The sequence below is a fragment of the Oncorhynchus keta genome, chromosome 19 (assembly GCF_023373465.1).
Source record: "Oncorhynchus keta strain PuntledgeMale-10-30-2019 chromosome 19, Oket_V2, whole genome shotgun sequence".
Lineage (NCBI taxonomy): Eukaryota > Metazoa > Chordata > Actinopteri > Salmoniformes > Salmonidae > Oncorhynchus > Oncorhynchus keta.
Genome location: NC_068439.1, coordinates 41,913,843 through 41,934,229, shown reverse-complemented (window position 1 = coordinate 41,934,229; position 20,387 = coordinate 41,913,843). Strand labels below are relative to the sequence as shown.

The following is a 20,387-nucleotide window of genomic DNA, read 5'->3' as shown; positions in this document are numbered from 1 at the left end:
TCTTTAGCCATATCTCCCCAGAGGGGAAGCGGAGGACAATGTAATGAAATGTACTTTAGCTGGAGCTGGATCGTTTTCTTTACTCTAGAAATGAGCTGAATGGTTGCAGGAATTTCTTTTGAACAATTCTCCACTTTATTTGTGGACATTCCCCAATGTGTTGTTCTGGCACCAGGGAAACACTTCTTGAACTAGCCTTGTAGGAGCTCGATGGTTCACTTCCATGTTGGCCCACCACCATCACTGTACTCCTGACACATTAATGAACCTTTGGTTACCTCTGTGAAATATCAAGCTGTTCAATGGAGCCAGTGCCAACGTGTATAACATTTGTACAACCAAACCAAGTCCTAGGCTTACTACCAAGACACACAGTCTTCACATATGGAATTATGGAAACGTGTCAACCACTCTGATCCAGTCTGATGCAGACCTGGGTTCAAATTCTATTTGACGTCTTTCAAAATACTTTGAGCGTTTTCTCTAGCCCTGCCTGTGGTGCCAGACGACCACGGTTTGCTGTTTTGGGACTATTCTATTGGTCCATTACGCCAGGTACTGTCAGCTCATCAAACACTAGCGTAGTTTGAAATGATTTCAAATAGTGTTTGAACCCAGGTCTGATATGTGTTGTTTTTTTAAAAAGTTGGCACGTCGTTTGTTTCAACTCAGCGATTGTTCTTCTGTTGTGTGAAAGGAAATGTAGAGCTTTTGGTTTTTGTAGGAGACATTCTGCTCCATTTATCGGCTCTCTTTGATGATCTCAGCAGCACTAATTACACAGGCACCCGCCCCGCCGCCGTCACCACGGATGCAATCTCTAAGTGCACCCCCCCACCCCCACCCGACCTTTTACTCTGGCTAACATCTTAGCGCATCGCTACGGAGTCTCTTACCAGTCTCCACAATGTCTCACTATAATACTGCTGTGCCTAGCCTGTCATCGGTGCCGGCGTGCTATGGAAATGGCTCGTTGGAACGTGTGTAGAGTGATGTCCGCGGCCTTTAAAAGTCCTATATAACATACATTTGGGTCTCGTAGATTGCTTTTGCTGGCTGTGAAACAAATCCGTCAAGCATGAAGCCAATGCTTCGCTGCGAAGGAATGCGTACTACTCGCCTGTAGTATCCGATTGCATTGGAACCTCAATGCATGGTAAAGGACCGGCGTTTACCATCGGAATATCACTGTTGAACTTTTACAATCGCGCACATTGGACTGGCTAGTATGATACGACGAACAGTTCTACGTTTCATATTCATAGTCATTCAGGTACATCTCTTTGTATAGTACATTTGAGTCGTTTAGCAGACGCCCGTATCCAGAGCGGCTTACAGTTGGTGCGTTCATCTCAAGGTAGCTAGGTGATACAACCACACATCTCTGTCATTGTAAATGCACGTTTCCCTCAATAAAGCTGCTATCAGCAAAGCCGGTGCTAGTTAGGAAAGGCCAGGGTGTTCTTTTCTTTTCTTTTTTTCAATATAGTTCTGCACAGCCACAGACGTCTCTCCTGGGCTTGATACTTTGCATGCAGACGATGAGACACGAGGGAAGTTAGTCGAGGGCTGGAGTAGGGTTCTGCTCCATTTGCTTTTCTCTCGCTCTCTCGCTCTGGCCCTGGCTCTCTCTCTCGCTCTGGCTCTGGCTCTGGCTCTCTCTCTCTCTCTCTCGCTCTGGCTCTGGCTCTCTCTCTCTGGCTCTGGCTCTGGCTCTGGCTCTCTCTCTCTCTCTCGCTCTGGCCCTGGCTCTCTCTCTCTCGCCCTGGCTATCTCTCTCTCGCTCTGGCTCTCTCTCACTCTGGCTCTCTCTCTCTGGCCCTGTCTCTCTCTCTCTCTCTCTCTCTCTCTCTCTCGCTCTGGCTCTCTCTCTCTCTCTCTCTCTCTCTCTCTCTCTCTCTCTCTCTCTCTCTCTCTCTCTCTCGCTCTGGCTCTGGCTCTGGCTCTCTCTCACTCTGACTCTCTCTCTCACTTTCTCTCTCACTTTCTCTCTCTCGCTCTCTGTGTTCTCATTCCACCGTGACGTTTTGTCATTCCAGAATGGCTTTACTACACCACTGCTGTCCACGTCCCGGTTTTTTCAAAGCAAAATGTTGCAACTTTATTTGCTGTTGTTGTCAGCAATGTTTCGAGTGGCGAGGGAACTTCTCTACTCCTACCGTGTCTTCGTGGGACAACTCAAGCGACCCCCTGCCTCTCTCAACCCCTGGCCCATGTTCAATTGCCAAACGCTGCAGATAGAAATTCCATGAATAGAGCCTACATGATTTATTGGTTTACATCTAGTTATGTTTGTTCTACTTTACATATTTAATGCGTGTGTCCATCTGAATGCGCCCCATGCTCTCTTCCCAACTGGCCCTCGTCCCACCTCAGCCGTGCCACCCCCCCCAGCCATGTCCCTAGCAACCCCACATGGCCCTAAAACTCCCAAGATTCTCGAGTGCTCTTCAGGTTGGTTCATGGCTATTAGGCTATAGGCTTCTGCCTCCAGCATGTGTACTGTATGTTTTTAAGTATTAAGGTTAGGATTAGGGCTGGGAAATTTGGTCTTGAAACGGAACATGCCGGAATAACCTGAACCTCGTACACGACAGTCTCTCTGACTGCAGTGGTACAGTACCTCACACCCGCCCACAGCTGCAGGCCACCTGGCGTGACTCACATAAACTCAACTACTCTCAATCACACAATCTCACATACTGGCGATCACACATTCTCACACACACACCCGAACACACGCAAGCACGCACGCACACACGTCGCTCGCGCTCCGACTGACTGGTGTCTGTTACCAAGCATCTCCCATCACCCTAGCACCGGGCCTCCTTCCTCAGTACAAGACCATTTATAGCAGCTCAGGTTTTTCTGCGAGCCGCCTAATCAGAGAACCCAAAGAGAGAGTAATAACATGTTCTGTTGTGTTTCATCTAACTGCAGTAGCAACTCTAACTCTACATAGGTTTCATGTTTCTAACTCATTGGTGCTTCTCAACCTCCGCCTTCTTCTCCTTGGCATCCTTGGGTGGTAGTAAATGACTCACCCGGGAAGTGGAGGGATACAGAACAGCGTTGGACATCTGCGGCGGTCAGGTTCTCTAGCTCCAAGACGAGCCGCTGTGCAGTGTTTTCCCACAAACTACTAAGCCCGGTGCTGCTCCCCACATTCCCACCCCCTCTCCCACCACTCTTCCTTGGCTCGGTGCCAGCACTCCCTCGAATTCCAAGCATCTGGTCAGTTCTAGGAAACGCCTGCGACTGTCCAGTGGAAGGAAATGGGAGCCTCTTGATTGCACCGAGCCCCTTGAATAATGTGCCACTCATAGAGAAGTTGTTGCCGAGGAGCGGGGGAGTCTCGGTCTTGGTTGTCAATGGAGGTCTTCCTGGGGTTCTGGGGGAGCGTAGTCGTTTCTGTTCTGCTTTCACTCTTAACTTTCTCTCTCTTTGTAGCTTTCTCTCCCATCCCTGTCTCTTCTCAGTGTGGATTCAGGGATATTAGTAGGATATTTCTCCAGAGTCAGATCAATAAACAAAAAAGGGCAGGTATTAAAGTATTTACAGAACAATCAAAAATCTCTGGCAATCAAAGAAAATACATGGCAACTTACCATGTAATTGTACTTTCGCATATACATTTGCCTGCAATTGTAGTTATGATTTAGTCATTTTTCTAATAACAATAGAACATGTTGGCAATGGAATTAAAGTCAGGTCTTCTCTTGAGAGCTAATGTCTCCTCTCACAATGAAGTTGATGACTAAGGATGACTAAGCTTTCGTATTCGTGGCTCTCCTCTGGGTTGTTTAGAGGAGATTGTGATCACTTTGTGCCATGGGAGAACCATCCATCCTATCCGTTCACTTCATATCCCACCGATGACTCACTGCACACTGCAAGGCAACTCTACGAGTGTCTGTCTGTGTGATCCAGTCTCTTCCAGCCTCACAGTACGGCTGTTTGACAATGAACCCCTGGTCAGATCCACACCCAGACTTCTTTGTGATACGGCCGTGTCTCTTTCCGCTCTCACCTCGCACAGACTGTGATGTTTCCGTGTAGCCGTCCTTCCCTTCGACCCCCCCCGCTCTGTCTTCCTGCAAGCTGCAGAGATGAATCAGGGCTTGTGTGTGCATTTTTTGTGCGTGCGTTTCGTGCACATCCGTGTGTGAATCACGGTGGGGAACCTATGCATCACTATCAATCACAGGGAGAGAAAAAAAAGTATCTCTCCATCCCTCTTTCTGTTGGCGGCCATGATTAAACAGCTGGCTTCATATCGCCCCTGTCCTCAGCCTGACGTCAGTCCACTGATTCACTTCAGAGCCCCTATCAGTGCCGAGACAGAACTGGCACGTCCAAATTCACCCACCCTCTTTCCTTTTGCTGTGATGGAATACAGAGCAGAATATTTGGATGAGCTTTGGGCCTTACTTGCATATCCGCCCACATAATGTTTACAAGTCTTGAGCTGACTGATAAAACTTCAACATTAGCCAAGAGCATTTGCCTAGTTCCAAGTAAGTATTGAGTCTCAATTGAAGGGCTGCATGTTCCAAACCCAGTTATGGCAACAACAATTAGTTAACTGTTAACGTGTCAATCCTGAGTAGTAATTTGTGAAAGTATGCACCAAGGCAGTAGACGTGACCACACAAAATGTCAGAATGCTCTCTCTCTCTCTACCGTGCTCTCTCTCTCTCTACCGTGCTCTCTCTCTCTCTCTCTCTCTCTCTCTCTCTCTCTCTCTCTCGCTCGCTCGCTCGCTCGCTCTCGCTCTCTCTCGCTCTCTCTCTACCGTGCTCTCTCTCTCTCTCCCTCTCTCTCTCTCTCTCTCTCTCTCTCTCTCTCGCTCTCTCTCTCTCTCTCTCTCTCTCTCTCTCTCTCTCTCTCTCTCTCTCTCTCTCTCGCTCTCTCTCTCTCTCTCTCTCTCTCTCTCTCTCTCTCTCTCTCTCTCTCTCGCGCTCTCTCGCTCTCTCTCTCTTGCTCTCTCTCACTCTACTTGTCTCTCTTTCTTATCATTTTCTGCCCCCCACTCTCACTCTTTCTTTCTCTCCCTCTCCATCCCTCCATTCTGTGAGTAACCCTGCCCTGCCAGTCCTTCTGTCCTGGAGCTGTTAATCTGCTAATCCACAATCGATATCTGCCTAATCTCTTTTCCACAGATAAATGCGGCCTATCGGATCATTTAGTTTTCTTCCACACGCCATAGCCCCTTCTCTCTCTCTCTCTCGCTGCTTTGTTTCTGTCCGTGGGATGCTAGTACTGATTCAGTCTGCCCACGAGCATGCATGCTGCCTACGTGCATCGCCATATACTCTACTGTAGACAAAACGACATGTTTGAATGAGGAAAGAAATCGCCATTGTAAATCCATGTGCAAAATGTGGCACAATTGAGCTGGGACCAATTTTTTTTAAGTGATGCACTGACAATCGGTCTTTTGGTCTGAAAACGTCAATTATTGTTTAATAAGGGGAAATGACCCTCGTGGGTTCGGTCTGTCCGTGTGAATTCTCCCTCCATAACTGTAGTATTGCTTGACATATCGATAGCAAATGTTTGTCATTTTAAATGCTTTGCATGCCACATTTTATTGATTTAAATGATCATTTCTTAAAGTTTCTTTGCTCACTTTGACATCGGGGATAATGTTGCTAATTGAGTTGACTGAAAACTGAAGCCCATGAACTGGTGGACTTGCACCCACTGACCTCCGCAGGTTAAGCCACAGTCCGTGTGTGTGCGGCTAAGGTTTCTCGCAGGCCAAAGAGAAGGTGAAAGACTGCCTTTCACTACCATCCTGCTGCTGTCCATTGGACTCCACTGTCATGCTATATAGTCTATTGTGGTGGGTAGAGGCGGACCTTTGTAACGCCAGGATCGTGGGTTTGATTCCCTGGACCACCTGTAAAATGTATTGCACGCAAATAAAAATTGTCTGCTAAATGGCGTGTATTAGATATTATAGCATCACACGATGTCAGTTTGTAGCTGGTAGTATATACAGAGAGTGATTTTCCCCTCCAGCACTCTTTACCCAACGCTTTGATCTCTCTTCGCACCAAAAGGTCACATACTGGCCACATCTAGATGTGGGTGGAAAGTGCTCTCAATGTCGTCATTTCATAGCGAGAGGCGCTTAATTGGTCAGGTAGATTGTCGGGGGAAACATTTTTGTTGTTGTTGTTGTTGATATTTGAGTCATTTTGCAGACATTTGTCCAAATCAAATCAAATGTATTTATATAGCCCATCTTACATCAGCTGATATCTCAAAGTGCTGTGCAGAAACCCAGCCTAAAACCCCAAACAGCAAGCAATGCAGGTGTAGAAGCACGGTGGCTAGGAAAAACTCCCTAGAAAGGCCAAAACCTAAGAAGAAACCTAGAGAGGAACCAGGCTATGAGGGGTGGCCAGTCCTCTTCTGGCTGTCCCGGATGGAGATTATAACAGAACATGACCAAGATGTTCTAATGCTCATAAGTGACCAGCATGGTCAAATAACAATAATCACAGTGGTTGTAGTCAGCAGGAGTAAATGTGAGTTGGCTTTTCATAGCCGATCATCGAGAGTATTTCTACCGCTCCTGCTGTCTCTAGAGAGTTGAAAACAGCAGGTCTGGGACAAGGCAGCACGTCCGGTGAACAGGTCAGGTTTCCACATCCGCAGGCAGAACAGTTGAAACTGGAGCAGCAGCACGGCCAGGTGGACTGGGGTCAGCAAGGAGAGTTCATCCCAGGTAGTCCTGAGGCATGAGAGCGACTTACAGGAGCAATTATGGTTAAGGGCCTTGCTCAAGGGCACGTCGACAGATGCTTTTCACCCAGTCTGCTCGGGGTATTGAATTAGCAGCCATTCAGTTACTAGCCCAACACTCTTACCGCTCGGCTACCTGCCACCCTCATCATGTGGAGGCATAGCACCCAGAGTGATCATTTAGAAAGGATTGTAAATTATGTTTGCATTTGAATATGTTTTTAAGTGCTGGTCTGTCATGGTTACACAGACAGTCAAGCACAGTACGTTTGCACAAATATGATGTGTTATGATGTATCGTCGCAGCAATATGGAGGGTATAAATTAGACAGGGCGTTGGATGTACTGTCGCTAACTGACCGTGTCATTTACCTCCAAGAGAAAAGTGAACGCTTGAAAAGAGACCTATAAAGCAAAACCTAGCGCTGTTTCGTAGTTTTTTTATAAGTATGGAGTCATATTTAAGACGACTGATTTCTTCAGAAATAAAATCATCTCACATTGATGGAGGAGAGTTTAAACCCGGCGTTAGGTCCTTTGGCAGCCAACAGGGGGGGCCTGCCTGCCTGCCGTCCCCCTCTCCCCACTCCTTTCTCTGGCTGTGGAAATACTGCAGCCCCCTGATCTGCGTCTGGATCGCTCTCTCACACTGAGCCGACTCAAGTCCCTCCTACCGGCTGTGCAGGACGAGCCCCCTTCACCACACACACACACACACACACACACACACACACACACACACACACACACACACACACACACACACACACACACACACACACACACACACACACACACACACACACACACACACACACACACACACACACACACACACACACACACACACACACACACACACACACACACACACACACACACACACACACACACACACACACACACACACACACACACACACACACACACACACACACACACACACACACACACACACACACACCGAGAGAGAGAGAGAGAGAGAGAGAGAATTTTACAAGAGCAGGAAAAGGGAGGAGCGCAGACAGGAGACTCTCTGGCTTGTCTGTCTGTTGGGCACCTGGGACACTGTCATTGTGCTTCTCGGTATAGTATTTTTTTCTCTCCTTCTCTGAACCAGCCGACCGGTCGGGAGTCTTCCCCCCCCCCCCTCTCGGTGCCGTATCAATTAGGAACTGGGATTGTTTCTGTGTAATCTGCTCTGCTCTGGCTGAACCGTTACAGACTGCGATTGCTTCTTTGGTTTGTTCCTGCCCGCCTCTCGGCGTTCCGATTCGGACCCTCCCCAAAGTGCATCTGTTAGTGCGCCGCTGAGGATATATCCTGTGTCCAACAGTACAACATAGAGCAGCTGGGATATCAGACTATAGAGGCGCGCGCGCGAGAGAGAGAGAGAGTGCAGCCGAGTGAGCAACAGAGAGAGGCAGATACAGAGAGTGCGAGAGAGATTGAAGCCGAGCAGCGAGGTAAGCTATAGCGAGACGGCGTAGATAGAAAAGTGATATTCATATCCTCCTCCCTTTTTCCTTGTTTTTCCTTTTTTCTCCTCTACTACACTCTCCTGTGCCAGCAATTTGTTCGCAGGACTGCCTGGAACCACTGCCACCTGCTCATCTTCCTCCTCCTCTTCCTCCTCCACCTCTCTTCTCACGCGTTACTATCCAACAGCCAGCCAGTGAGGGAAAGACAGGAGACGCAGACAGGGCACGCAGCAGCAGCGTCCGTTTTTTTTTTCAAACTCTTGTGGGGAATATTTTTGAGGAACCCGAATGAGCATCCGCCGAGCTCTACTCCAGGAGATTTAAGTGAAAGGCGTCGTCGGGCAGGAACTACCCCCACAGAGGCGACCCCTCTCCCAGCCACTCTCCGTCAGACGAACCCTGCTTGCTCTCCGGAGGACCAGCAGTGATTCAACACACCACTGTGGACGGGGGAAAACAAGGGACCTACAGTCAGAGAGCCGAGCCCCAGTACTACTACCGCTCGTCCGACCGCCTCCGCGCAACCATTCCCTGCCACGGCGCTAAGGATTCCAGCTATATGGGCAAGCGATTGGAACAGCAACCAATGTACCCTCAGTACACATACTACTACCCCCACTACCTCCAGACCAAGGTAGGGCACCCACGGCTCATCACTTCAGTGCCTTTAACCTCCCTCCCTCCCACACCCCTACCTCCTCCCATCCTCCTACTCTAATCCTCCCCCTCCTTCGCTCCTCCTGTCAAGCCGCTGAGTGGGGATGGGGTGTGAACGGTGGCCTTGGCCGTGAGTGGCTTTCTGGGGTTTGCATCTCTCTCACTTGGTGAGGCATCACAACGCTAGTTTGTCCAGCCTCGGCACGGCTAGTGGAGCTGTCCGGAAGATTGATTAATTGATTAAGGCTAACTGGATTGGATCGTGATAGGTTTCTCCTATGTTGCGATTGTTAGGTTGGCAAACTGTTAATCACACTGGCTTTGTCATGTTTCTTGGTCCACTATATTAAGATACTGAGAATTAATATTGGGTGAAATATCAAGAGGGTGGCGTGTCATGAGTCAGAAACACAATGAGAACCACAATTGAAATAAGCCTCTAGGCTTTTTTGTGGTGTTATCCTCAATCATTTAAAAAAAATGTATTTAATGTTGTTTAATGTTGTCTAAGTCTGGAGCAGCCTAATACTTTTCATTATCTAATACATTCAATATATCAACCAATGAGACGACTACCCACCCATATCTCCTATCCTGGCTCAGCCATGCCTTCCCCTTATAACTGACATGGTGGCCAGCCACAGGCTGAAAGTAAACAGGCATCTGCCAGGGCTGCCTTTATTTGCTCTAGCCGTTGTATGCATCACTACCTTTGGCGCGGGGACCTAGGCTCTGGTTGGTGGCTGATGGCGGGACAGTTGGTAGACTTAAAGTCCTCCGTCATCAAAAATAGAGACGAATGCAGATAAAGCCATGGAACGCCTTTTGTCATCTTCCCTTCCTATTGTAAAGAGCTGCTCAGGTAGTTATCTGGAGGGTCCTAGAGGAGAATATCGGCAGCCCGACCTGGTAGCCCGCTGGCTTCTCTTCTGATTTATAGTTTAATACATTTGTGCTGCGGCCATATGGCTTCTCTCTCACTCTGCCCCCTCCCCTCTCTATCCCTCTTTTCCTCTGCCCCCTCCCCTCTCTATCCCTCTTTTCCTCTGCCCCCTCCCCTCTCTATCCCTCTTTTCCTCTGCCCCCTCCCTCTCTATCCCTCTTTTCCTCTGCCCCCTCCCCTCTCTATCCCTCTTTTCCTCTGCCCCCTCCCCTCTCTATCCCTCTTTTCCTCTGCCCCCTCCCCTCTCTATCCCTCTTTTCCTCTGCCCCCCTCCCTATCCCTCTTTTCCTCTGCCCCCTCCCCTCCCTATCCCTCTTTTCCTCTGCCCCCCTCCCTATCCCTCTTTTCCTCTGCCCCCTCCCCTCTCTATCCCTCTTTTCCTCTGCCCCCTCCCCTCCCTATCCCTCTTTTCCTCTGCCCCCTCCCCTCCCTATCCCTCTTTTCCTCTGCCCCCTCCCCTCCCTATCCCTCTTTTCCTCTGCCCCCTCCCCTCCCTATCCCTCTTTTCCTCTGCCCCCCCCCCTCCCTATCCCTCTTTTCCTCTGCCCCCTCCCCTCCCTATCCCTCTTTTCCTCTGCCCCCTCCCCTCCCTATCCCTCTTTTCCTCTGCCCCCTCCCCTCCCTATCCCTCTTTTCCTCTGCCCCCTCCCCTCTCTATCCCTCTTTTCCTCTTCCCCCTCCCCTCTCTATCCCTCTTTTCCTCTTCCCCCTCCCCTCTCTATCCCTCTTTTCCTCTTCCCCCTCCCTCTCTATCCCTCTCTTCCTCTGCCCCCTCCCCTCTCTATCCCTCTTTTCCTCTGCCCCCTCCCCTCTCTATCCCTCTTTTCCTCTGCCCCCCCCTCTCTATCCCTCTTTTCCTCTGCCCCTCCCCTCTCTATCCCTCTTTTCCTCTGCCCCCCCCTCTCTATCCCCCTTTTCCTCTTCCCCCTCCCCTCTCTATCCCTCTCTTCCTCTGCCCCCTCCCCTCTCTATCCCTCTTTTCCTCTGCCCCCTCCCCTCCCTATCCCTCTTTTCCTCTGCCCCCTCCCCTCTCTATCCCTCTTTTCCTCTTCCCCCTCCCCTCTCTATCCCTCTCTTCCTCTGCCCCCTCCCCTCTCTATCCCTCTTTTCCTCTGCCCCCTCCCCTCTCTATCCCTCTTTTCCTCTGCCCCCTCCCTATCCCTCTTTTCCTCTGCCCCCTCCCCTCTCTATCCCTCTTTTCCTCTTCCCCCTCCCCTCTCTATCCCTCTTTTCCTCTGCCCCCTCCCCTCTCTATCCCTCTTTTCCTCTGCCCCCTCCCCTCTCTATCCCTCCTTTCCTCTGCCCTCTCCCCTCTCTATCCTCTTTTCCTCTGCCCTCTCCCCTCTCTATCCCTCTTTTCCTCTGCCCCCTCCCCTCCCCTCTCTATCCCTCTTTTCCTCTGCCCCCTCCACACCCTATCCCTCTTTTCCTCTGCCCCCTCCATATCCCTCTTTTCCTCTGCCCCCTCCCCTCCCTATCCCTCTTTTCCTCTGCCCCCTCCATATCCCTCTTTTCCTCTCCCCTCCCCACTCTATCACCCTTTTCCTCTGCCCCCTCCCTCTCTATCCCTCTTTTCCTCTTCCCCTCCCCTCTCTATCCCTCTTTTCCTCTGCCCCCCCCTCTCTATCCCTCTTTTCCTCTGCCCCCCTCTCTATCCCTCCTTTCCTCTGCCCTCTCCCCTCTCTATCCCTCTTTTCCTCTGCCCCCTCCCCTCTCTATCCCTCTTTTCCTCTGTCCCCTCCCTCCCTATCCCTCTTTTCCTCTGCCCCCTCCCCTCTCTATCCCTCTTTTCCTCTTCCCCCTCCCCTCTCTATCCCTCTCTTCCTCTGCCCCTCCCCCTCTCTATCCCTATTTTCCTCTGCCCCTCCCCTCTCTATCCCCTTTTCCCCCCTCCCTATCCCTCTTTTCCTCTGCCCTCCCCTCTCTATCCTCTTTTCCTTCTTCCCCTCCCCTCTCTATCCCTCTTTTCCTCTGCCCCCTCCCCTCTCTATCCCTCTTTTCCTCTGCCCCCTCCCCTCTCTATCCCTCCTTTCCTCTGCCCTCTCCCCTCTCTATCCCTCTTTTCCTCTGCCCTCTCCCCTCTCTATCCCTCTTTTCCTCTGCCCCCTCCCCTCCCCTCTCTATCCCTCTTTTCCTCTGCCCCCTCCACTCCCTATCCCTCTTTTCCTCTGCCCCCTCCATATCCTCTTTTCCTCTGCCCCCTCCCCTCCCTATCCCTCTTTTCCTCTGCCCCCTCCATATCCCTCTTTTCCTCTCCCGCCTCCCCTCTCTATCCCTCGTTTCCTCTTCCCCTCCCCTCTCTTCCTCTGCCCCCTCCCCTCTCTATCCCTCTTTTCCTCTGCCCCCTCCCCTCTCTATCCCTCTTTTCCTCTGCCCCCTCCCCTCTCTATCCCTCTTTTCCTCTTCCCCCTCCCCTCTCTATCCCTCTCTTCCTCTGCCCCCTCCCCTCTATATCCCTCTTTTCCTCTGCCCCCTCCCCTCCCTATCCATCTTTTCCTCTGCCCCCCTCCATATTCCTCTTTTCCTCTCCCCCCTCCCCACTCTATCACCCTTTTCCTCTGCCCCCTCCCCTCTCTATCCCTCTTTTCCTCTGCCCCCTCCCCTCTCTATCCCTCTTTTCCTCTTCCCCTCCCTATTATATTATTATATCCCTCTTTTCCTCTGCCCCTCCCCTCTCTATCCCTCTTTTCCTCTGCTCCCCCTATCCCTCTTTTCCTCTGCCCCCTCCCCTCCCTATCCCTCTTTTCCTCTGCCCCATCCTCCCTATCCCTCTTTTCCTCTGCCCCCTCCCCTCCCTATCCCTCTTTTCCTCTGCCCCCTCCCCTCCCTATCCCTCTTTTCCTCTGCCCTCCATCCCCTCCCTCCCCATCTATCATTTTCCTCTGCCCCCTCCCCCTCTATCCCTCTTTTCCTCTGCCCCCCCCCTATCCCTCTTTTCCTCTTCCCCCTCCCTATTATATTATTATATCCTCTTTTCCTCTGCCCCTATCCCCTTTTCCTCTGCTCCCTCCCTCTCTTTCCTCTTTTCCTCTGCCCCCTCCCCTCCCTATCCCTCTTTTCCTCTGCCCCATCCCCTCCCTATCCCTCTTTTCCTCTGCCCCCTCCCCTCCCTATCCCTCTTTTCCTCTGCCCCCTCCCCTCCCTATCCCTTTTCCTCCCTCCCTATCCCTCTTTTCCTCTGCCCCCTCCCCTCCCTATCCCTCTTTTCCTCTGCCCCCTCCCCTATCCCTCTTTTCCTCTGCCCCCTCCCGTCACTATCCCTCTCTTCCTCCCCTCCTTTTCCTCTGTCATATCTCAGAGGAGCTCGTCTCAGGTCTCTCAATCAGAGGTCCCCTTAGCCCTCCTTTCCTTCCGCTCTCCCTCCCTCCCTCCCTCACCACCCCACTGCAACCCCCCCTCTTCGTTGTCGACTCCCACTCAAGGTCGGCGCAGATCGGGCCCAGCCTCCGTCAGCGATTGACGTTTCCTTGATATCCATGTCATGCAAACTCGTCTGACCAACGGCGGCGGACAAGCCCAACCCAAACCCAACCCAACTTTTTAAAATGTTTAAAGTCGTCGAGAAAGGGTTTGATTTTCCCGGCTAGTTACTCTAGCCAGTGCCCATTACGAGTATGTATGCATGGCATATGTATGTATGGGCCTCTGACCAGGGCCAGTGATGTGAGAGCAGAAGTCTCTCTCTGTGACTGAGAGTGCAGGGAGGGAGAGCTGCTAACCCACGCTACCATTAATGATCATTGATCGGGAGATTATAAGGAAGGGCCTTGGCAGGCAGGCGTGATGCTGGTCCTCAGCATCAGGGGGCAGCCGCTAGGCCACACAGGCAGGCAGCCTCCCTCCCCAACCTGAATTAAGCATCCATCTAAAGTCATCCAGGGCTGTCTATTAATCTTCATTTCAGCATGCTCTGGAAATGGCCTCATTCTCCCAAGGGGGCATAAATAACTGCTAGCGATGAAGGAGATAGGGGTTCTAGGGAACGTAACTCATACCAAATTGTTGCCACACTCGTCCTTTCCCGACTCCATTTTATGACACATATCGGAAATACTTCTCGGCCGAGGAATACATAGAATCTCCAGAACATCTGGGTTCTATTAGGATGTATAAAAAGTATATTATGAGTATAACACTGCCTTACGTCTTCTTGGTATGAAGGGAATGTCTTTGTCCGCGAGGCGTTTTCAATTTCAAACGCTTCAAATCGCCACGTATATTTCTGCTGGACCCGCCGCCGTTTGCCCGACCGCCTGGCGGTGAAACTCAGAAAGGAGATGAAACAATAACATTTGGCCCTCTATTGATTAGTGCAGTGGAGCGTAGCATGTGCGTCTCTTGAGCATAGTGATTGATCCCCGAAAGAGCATTCCTATGGCTTGTTTTCTAAGGTACGGAGGCGAAGGGAAGCCCCGCAGGACAGTGCTTTGATACGGGAATCGTTTCGAGGCCTGTTTCTGTTCCCATGCTGCTCTGTGAGCGAACGGAGCCGACGCTGAATCTCCCTCAGATATGGTGCTTTATTGAACACGGTGACTAGGGTTTCACTAGGATTCTGCATTTGATTGGAGTATTTTTGTTTGATTTGAATCCTACGTGAATTGTAGATGTTATACAAATGAGCAAATGACAGTAAATACATGAATGATAGTTATTATGGGAAATGTGTGCGTGTCGTCCCAACGCTATGTCTGTTGGCAACATTCTGTAGGCCTCGGCATGTCATGGTTATCCGTAGAAACTTGAATTGACAGCTATTTTGGGGTACGACTACAGAACTTCCAAAGTGCAAGTTGCGGGTACGATCATGTTTATTTGCCCCTATTTTTGATTTTTTGATGAATTGCCTCGTTTATGCAGAGGCTCTCGTCTTCCACAGGACGGCCCACAGTAGTCGCCAGAATCCACTGTCCTACAATGACACCCCTCATAGTCCTAGTCCACCACACCCTTCCTGTCAAGAGATCAGAGAGACAGGCGCGCACACACACACACACACACACACACACACACACACACACACACACACACACACACACACACACACACACACACACACACACACACACACACACACACCGTCTGTGTTACAGTCACGCTAGTAGGGCATACAGAGAGAAGCACAGGGGCAGACGCAGAGGTAGATTTAACAAAGGCTAATATCCCGGGCCTTAAATAAACACCAGTCAACGGAGGCCCATTGAGTGGCTTTATGCCTGTGTCTGCCTGGACCTTGGGCTCCATTTGTACTCTCTCTAATTCCTCATGGCAGGGGAGTGGGGGTAGGAGCGGGTTAAAAAGCAAGGAAAAGGGTTTGGTTACATCACACGGGGCGAGCCATTGTGCTGCAATAATAACAACAGGCCCATCTAAATCCCGCCGCTTTCAAGCATGGCTAACACCCGCTGGCCGGCCAGCGCCACAGTATAACCCCGTTCCGGGTGTAGCCTTTCAGTGTAGCCTCATCAAAGGCCGAGCAAAGAGAAAGTTCAGTTCTTTTGGGGTTCAGTTGGGTTTTAAAGGGTGGACATGCTGTGGAACAGAGCTAGTCGTCTGCTTGCTGCAGATCTCCGCGAGGGCAGCACAAAGGGCTCCAGCTAGGAGAGAGGATATTACATTCAGTGTTCCTCGAGCTAAAGGCTTCTTATCCACGCGACGTATTAATATAACACCGAGAGCGTCACGGCGCACAATTAGTCGTTTCCGGAGACAATTGTTAATACATCTTTCAAGAGTGATTGAACGAAACCACCTGCCGAGGCCGTGCTGTTGAAATACGCGCATGAAGCTAATCTAGTCCGTATACAATGACGGTTGGCAGCGGCATCTCGGCTAGCTCCCTCTCTACCTTGTTTTCCCTCCACCCGGATCACCGACACTATCCGGGGGCTTTTGGATCATTCATCAACCCACGCCCACATCTCTGGTTTCTATCTGCCTTATAGCGCCTGTTATCTCGCCATACAATCCCTCTCCGTGTAGCCGTCACTCAGTGGAGTGGATAGCTTCATTTATCTACCTGTGTGCTGTACATAAACACAGCGCCGAGGCCACTCCGGCCTCCTTCTCATCTGTCAACTGACAACTCGGCCCCTATCTACACACGTACATTACTGTACCCGCTGCCCGCCGCCTCTGCTTCCTCCTAAGCACTGGAGTGAGCTACAGAGGCCCGGGGCCTCGTTTATAAACGTTGCGTATGCCCAAAATATGCCCCCCCCAAATGTGCCCGCGTCAGTTTTCATGCAAAAGTTGGCATTTTAGACCATACGTACGCACAGTTTCTAGTGGTTGAAGTATTGCATTTGAAGAAGGCGAAAGAAGCCTAGTAGCCCGTCGCAAATGGGGAATATAGAACAACAACAACAACACACTGGCAGCCTACCATAATATAATAACAAGAACTGGCAGCCTACCATAATATAATAACAAGAACTGGCAGCCTACCATAATATAATAACAAGAACTGGCAGCCTACCATAATATAATAACAAGAACTGGCAGCCTACCATAATATAATAACAAGAACTGGCAGCCTACCATAATATAATAACAAGAACTGGCAGCATACCATAATATAAGAACTGGCAGCCTACCATAATATAATAACAAGAACTGGCAGCCTACCATAATATAATAACAAGAACTGGCAGCCTACCATAATATAATAACAAGAACTGGCAGCCTACCATAATATAATAACAAGAACTGGCAGCCTACCATAATATAATAACAAGAACTGGCAGCCTACCATAATATAATAACAAGAACTGGCAGCCTACCATAATATAATAACAAGAACTGGCAGCCTACCATAATATAATAACAAGAACTGGCAGCATACCATAATATAATAACAAAAACTGGCAGCCTACCATAATATAATAACAAGAACTGGCAGCCTACCATAATATAATAACAAGAACTGGCAGCCTACCATAATATAATAACAAGAACTGGCAGCCTACCATAATATAATAACAAGAACTGGCAGCCTACCATAATATAATAACAAGAACTGGCAGCCTACCATCATATAATAACAAGAACTGGCAGCATACCAAAATATAATAACAAGAACTGGCAGCCTACCATAATATAATAACAAGAACTGGCAGCATACCATAATATAATAACAAGAACTGGCAGCCTACCATCATATAATAACAAGAACTGGCAGCCTACCATAATATAATAACAAGAACTGGCAGCCTACCATAATATAATAACAAGAACTGGCAGCCTACCATCATATAATAACAAGAACTGGCAGCCTACCATCATATAATAACAAGAACTGGCAGCATACCAAAATATAATAACAAGAACTGGCAGCCTACCATAATATAATAACAAGAACTGGCAGCCTACCATAATATAATAACAAGAACTGGCAGCCTACCATCATATAATAACAAGAACTGGCAGCATACCAAAATATAATAACAAGAACTGGCAGCCTACCATAATATAATAACAAGAACTGGCAGCATACCATAATATAATAACAAGAACTGGCAGCCTACCATCATATAATAACAAGAACTGGCAGCCTACCATCATATAATAACAAGAACTGGCAGCATACCAAAATATAATAACAAGAACTGGCAGCATACCAAAATATAATAACAAGAACTGGCAGCCTACCATAATATAATAACAAGAACTGGCAGCCTACCATAATATAATAACAAGAACTGGCAGCCTACCATCATATAATAACAACATGCAAAAATGTGCCATTAGTGATCATTTGCCTCTATCTCCGTATTCTATGGTAATTTCTATTGTCTGAGGTTAGTTCATCTCCATGATCATTGCAGGAAATGTGTCTGACTCACCTTGTCTGACTGCGAAAGCCCAAAATGTCCTTATGGCCGACAACAATTACGTTAGTGTGGGCTACCATTCGTCCCGTCTCTCATTTAATTGCACCCACTTCACAGAAAAGCTATTTCAAGTAGTTTGCTCTTTGCGATCCGATTCTGGCCATGATTACAGAAGTAGCCATACAACAACCATGCGCATTTCTCATTTGATTGGGCCTATTAGATAGGATATTGGATTTTCAACTTTTTGCTCTATCAAATCAAATTAAATTGTATTTGTCACATGCGCCGAATACAACAGGTGTAGTAGACCTTACAGTGAAATACTTACTTACAAGCCCTTAACCAACAATACAGTTTTAAGAAAAAAGTAAGAGCTAAGAATAACAAATCATTAAAGAGCAGCAGTAAATAACAATAGCGGGGCTGTATACAGGGGATACCGTATATATATATATATATATATATATATATATATATATATATATATATATATATATATATATATATATATATAATGCACCGGTGTCGAGGTAATTATGTACATGTAGGTAGAGTTATTAAAGTGACTATGCATATAGATAATAACAGAGAGTAGCAGCAGCGTAGAAGAGGGGAGAGGGGGGTGCAAATAGTCGGGGTTGCCATTTGACTAGATGTTCAGGAGTCTTATGGCTTGGGGTTAGAAGTCTTTTAGAAGCCTCTTGGAACTAGACTTGGCGCTCCGGTTCCGCTTGCCGTGCGGTAGCACAGAGAACAGTCTATGACTAAGGTGGCTGGAGTCTTTGACAATTTTTAGGGCCTTCCTCTGACACCGCCTGGTATAGAGGTCCTGGATGGCAGGAAGCTTGGCCCCAGTGATGTACTGGGCCGTACGCACTACCCTCTGTAGTGCCTTGCGGTCGGAGGCCGAGCAGTTGCCATACCAGGCAGTGATGCAACCCGACAATCAAGCTCTCGATGGTGCCGCTCTAGAACCTTTTGAGGATCTGAGGACACATGCCAAATCTTTTCAGTCTCCTGAGAGGGAATAGGTTCGTGCTCTCTTCACGACTGTCTTGATGTGCTTGGACCATGTTAGTTTGTTGGTGATGTGGACACCAAGGAGTTTGAAGCTCTCAACCTGCTCCACTACAGCCCCGTCGATGAGAATGGGGGCGTGCTCGGTCCTCCTTTTCCTATAGTCCACAATCATCTCTTATGAGCGGTGTATAACATACAGTAGAATTGAACAGGTGAACAGACTGTTCATCTTTTGCGTTGTGTGTAGGCTAACACTGTAAGTAGGTCTACTGTAGTTTATATTTTTCAGAGTAGACAATGTTACAGAATTCGTGGGCAGTGCAGCATATTTAGGTTCGGGGGAAAAAAACATGATTGAATTCAAAAGATTCGTTTACAGGTCCACAGCAATTCGCAATTTTTGTTTGTCTTTCAGAAACGGTCAGATACAGCAAAAATGGAAACGTTCTGCCAACACCTCCAAAGACATTTGACCAAGTTCGCAGTTGCCATTTCCTGTAGATGGCCTGATTCCAATACTTCCAAAGTGTACAGCAAATAAGGGTATTATTGTCACCATAAAAGGTGAATGAGGGGGGTTATCCAGGCGGCGCTATAATGCTCGTTCACGAGCCCACAGTTTTACTCCAGGTCTGATTTATAATGAGAAACGTGCGTGTGGCGTGTCCCAAGTGAATACATCTCTATACTTTGTTTTAAATGTACTCAACATTTATAAATTAGGCCCCTGCCCCTTACACACTCAGGTCCACATCTCATTATGGCTGCTTTGTGAGAGTGTGTTCGGCCTTTCAACGTTCAATATTCATTCTATCGAAAGACAATTAAAAATAAATAAAAAACCGGGAGAATTTGATGGAATCTTCCATTCCCTCTGTTCCGGTCTTCTCTAATTGAACCCGCAGAGCTATCACGATCAGGTGGGATTTAAGGGACTTGGATTTACTGGGACATGTATTCTGCTGTAAATGTAACCATAGTGTAACATGCATACCCTGAATTGCTTATGACCACAGATGCTCCCTGATTGTGAGTCTGTGAGTGAGTGCTGCTGGCGGTGGTGTCAGTGTGACCTCAGGGAGCCCTCGTCACTGTGTTCTCTGTCCCCGGCCATCTGGAGCCACAGGCAGCTCTGCTCTGCTCTACAGAGGGAAGCTAGGCTGCTGCTGCTTCTGCTGTATGGGGGGCAGGGGCTGGAGTATAGCAGAGTCCTGCAGCACTACAGTGGAGTGGAGTGGGCTCAGCGATGCCCAGTGGATTCCTTTGTTTCCCGGGTCTTGCGTTTCTGCAAGTGTGACGCTCAATTCTTTTTTTGTCTTTGATGCTGTGGCTCATACACATGACCTTCGTTGCTGTCCCTCCCTCTCTTTTTTTTGTTTTGTTTTGCCTTTCAAGTTCACTCCCATTTGAATCTCCCTCTCTCCATAATTTTCTCTCGTTCAGTCCTCCTCTTTTTCTGTCTAACTCCCTCTTTCCTGGAGCCCCCGCTGACTACTGTGCAGGGTGGCAGGGGTGGTGGCCGAGGCCCCTTCTGTGTAAATGCCCATTTTTACACTCACTTGCGGATATTAACGTCAGAGAAGTAGGACATGAGTAGAACTAGCTGCAGGGCTGGCACACCACGAACCTTGTAATTCTGAGCTGCGTAACTGCAATTCCGAGGGCAACAAGATACCATCTCGCTTTGCCCCATTC

At 48.9% G+C, this 20,387-nt stretch overlaps 1 protein-coding gene across 6 annotated transcripts in view; it reads left to right on the top strand.

The window, feature by feature from the left end:
* Positions 1 to 20,387, top strand: part of LOC118397695 (RNA-binding motif, single-stranded-interacting protein 3-like) — a 348,179-nt gene that overhangs the window by 119,491 nt on the left and 208,301 nt on the right. The window contains exon 1 of one of the 6 annotated variants that reach the window (XM_052470601.1): positions 7,758 to 8,871. The exons of 4 other annotated variants lie outside the window; for them this stretch is intronic. In XM_052470601.1, coding sequence (XP_052326561.1) covers positions 8,797 to 8,871 — 75 coding nt within the window. In that variant the 5' untranslated portion in view covers positions 7,758 to 8,796. Of the gene's footprint in view, positions 1 to 7,757; positions 8,872 to 20,387 lie in introns of those variants that run through there. One more of the 6 variants, XM_052470600.1, reaches the window with a different exon arrangement.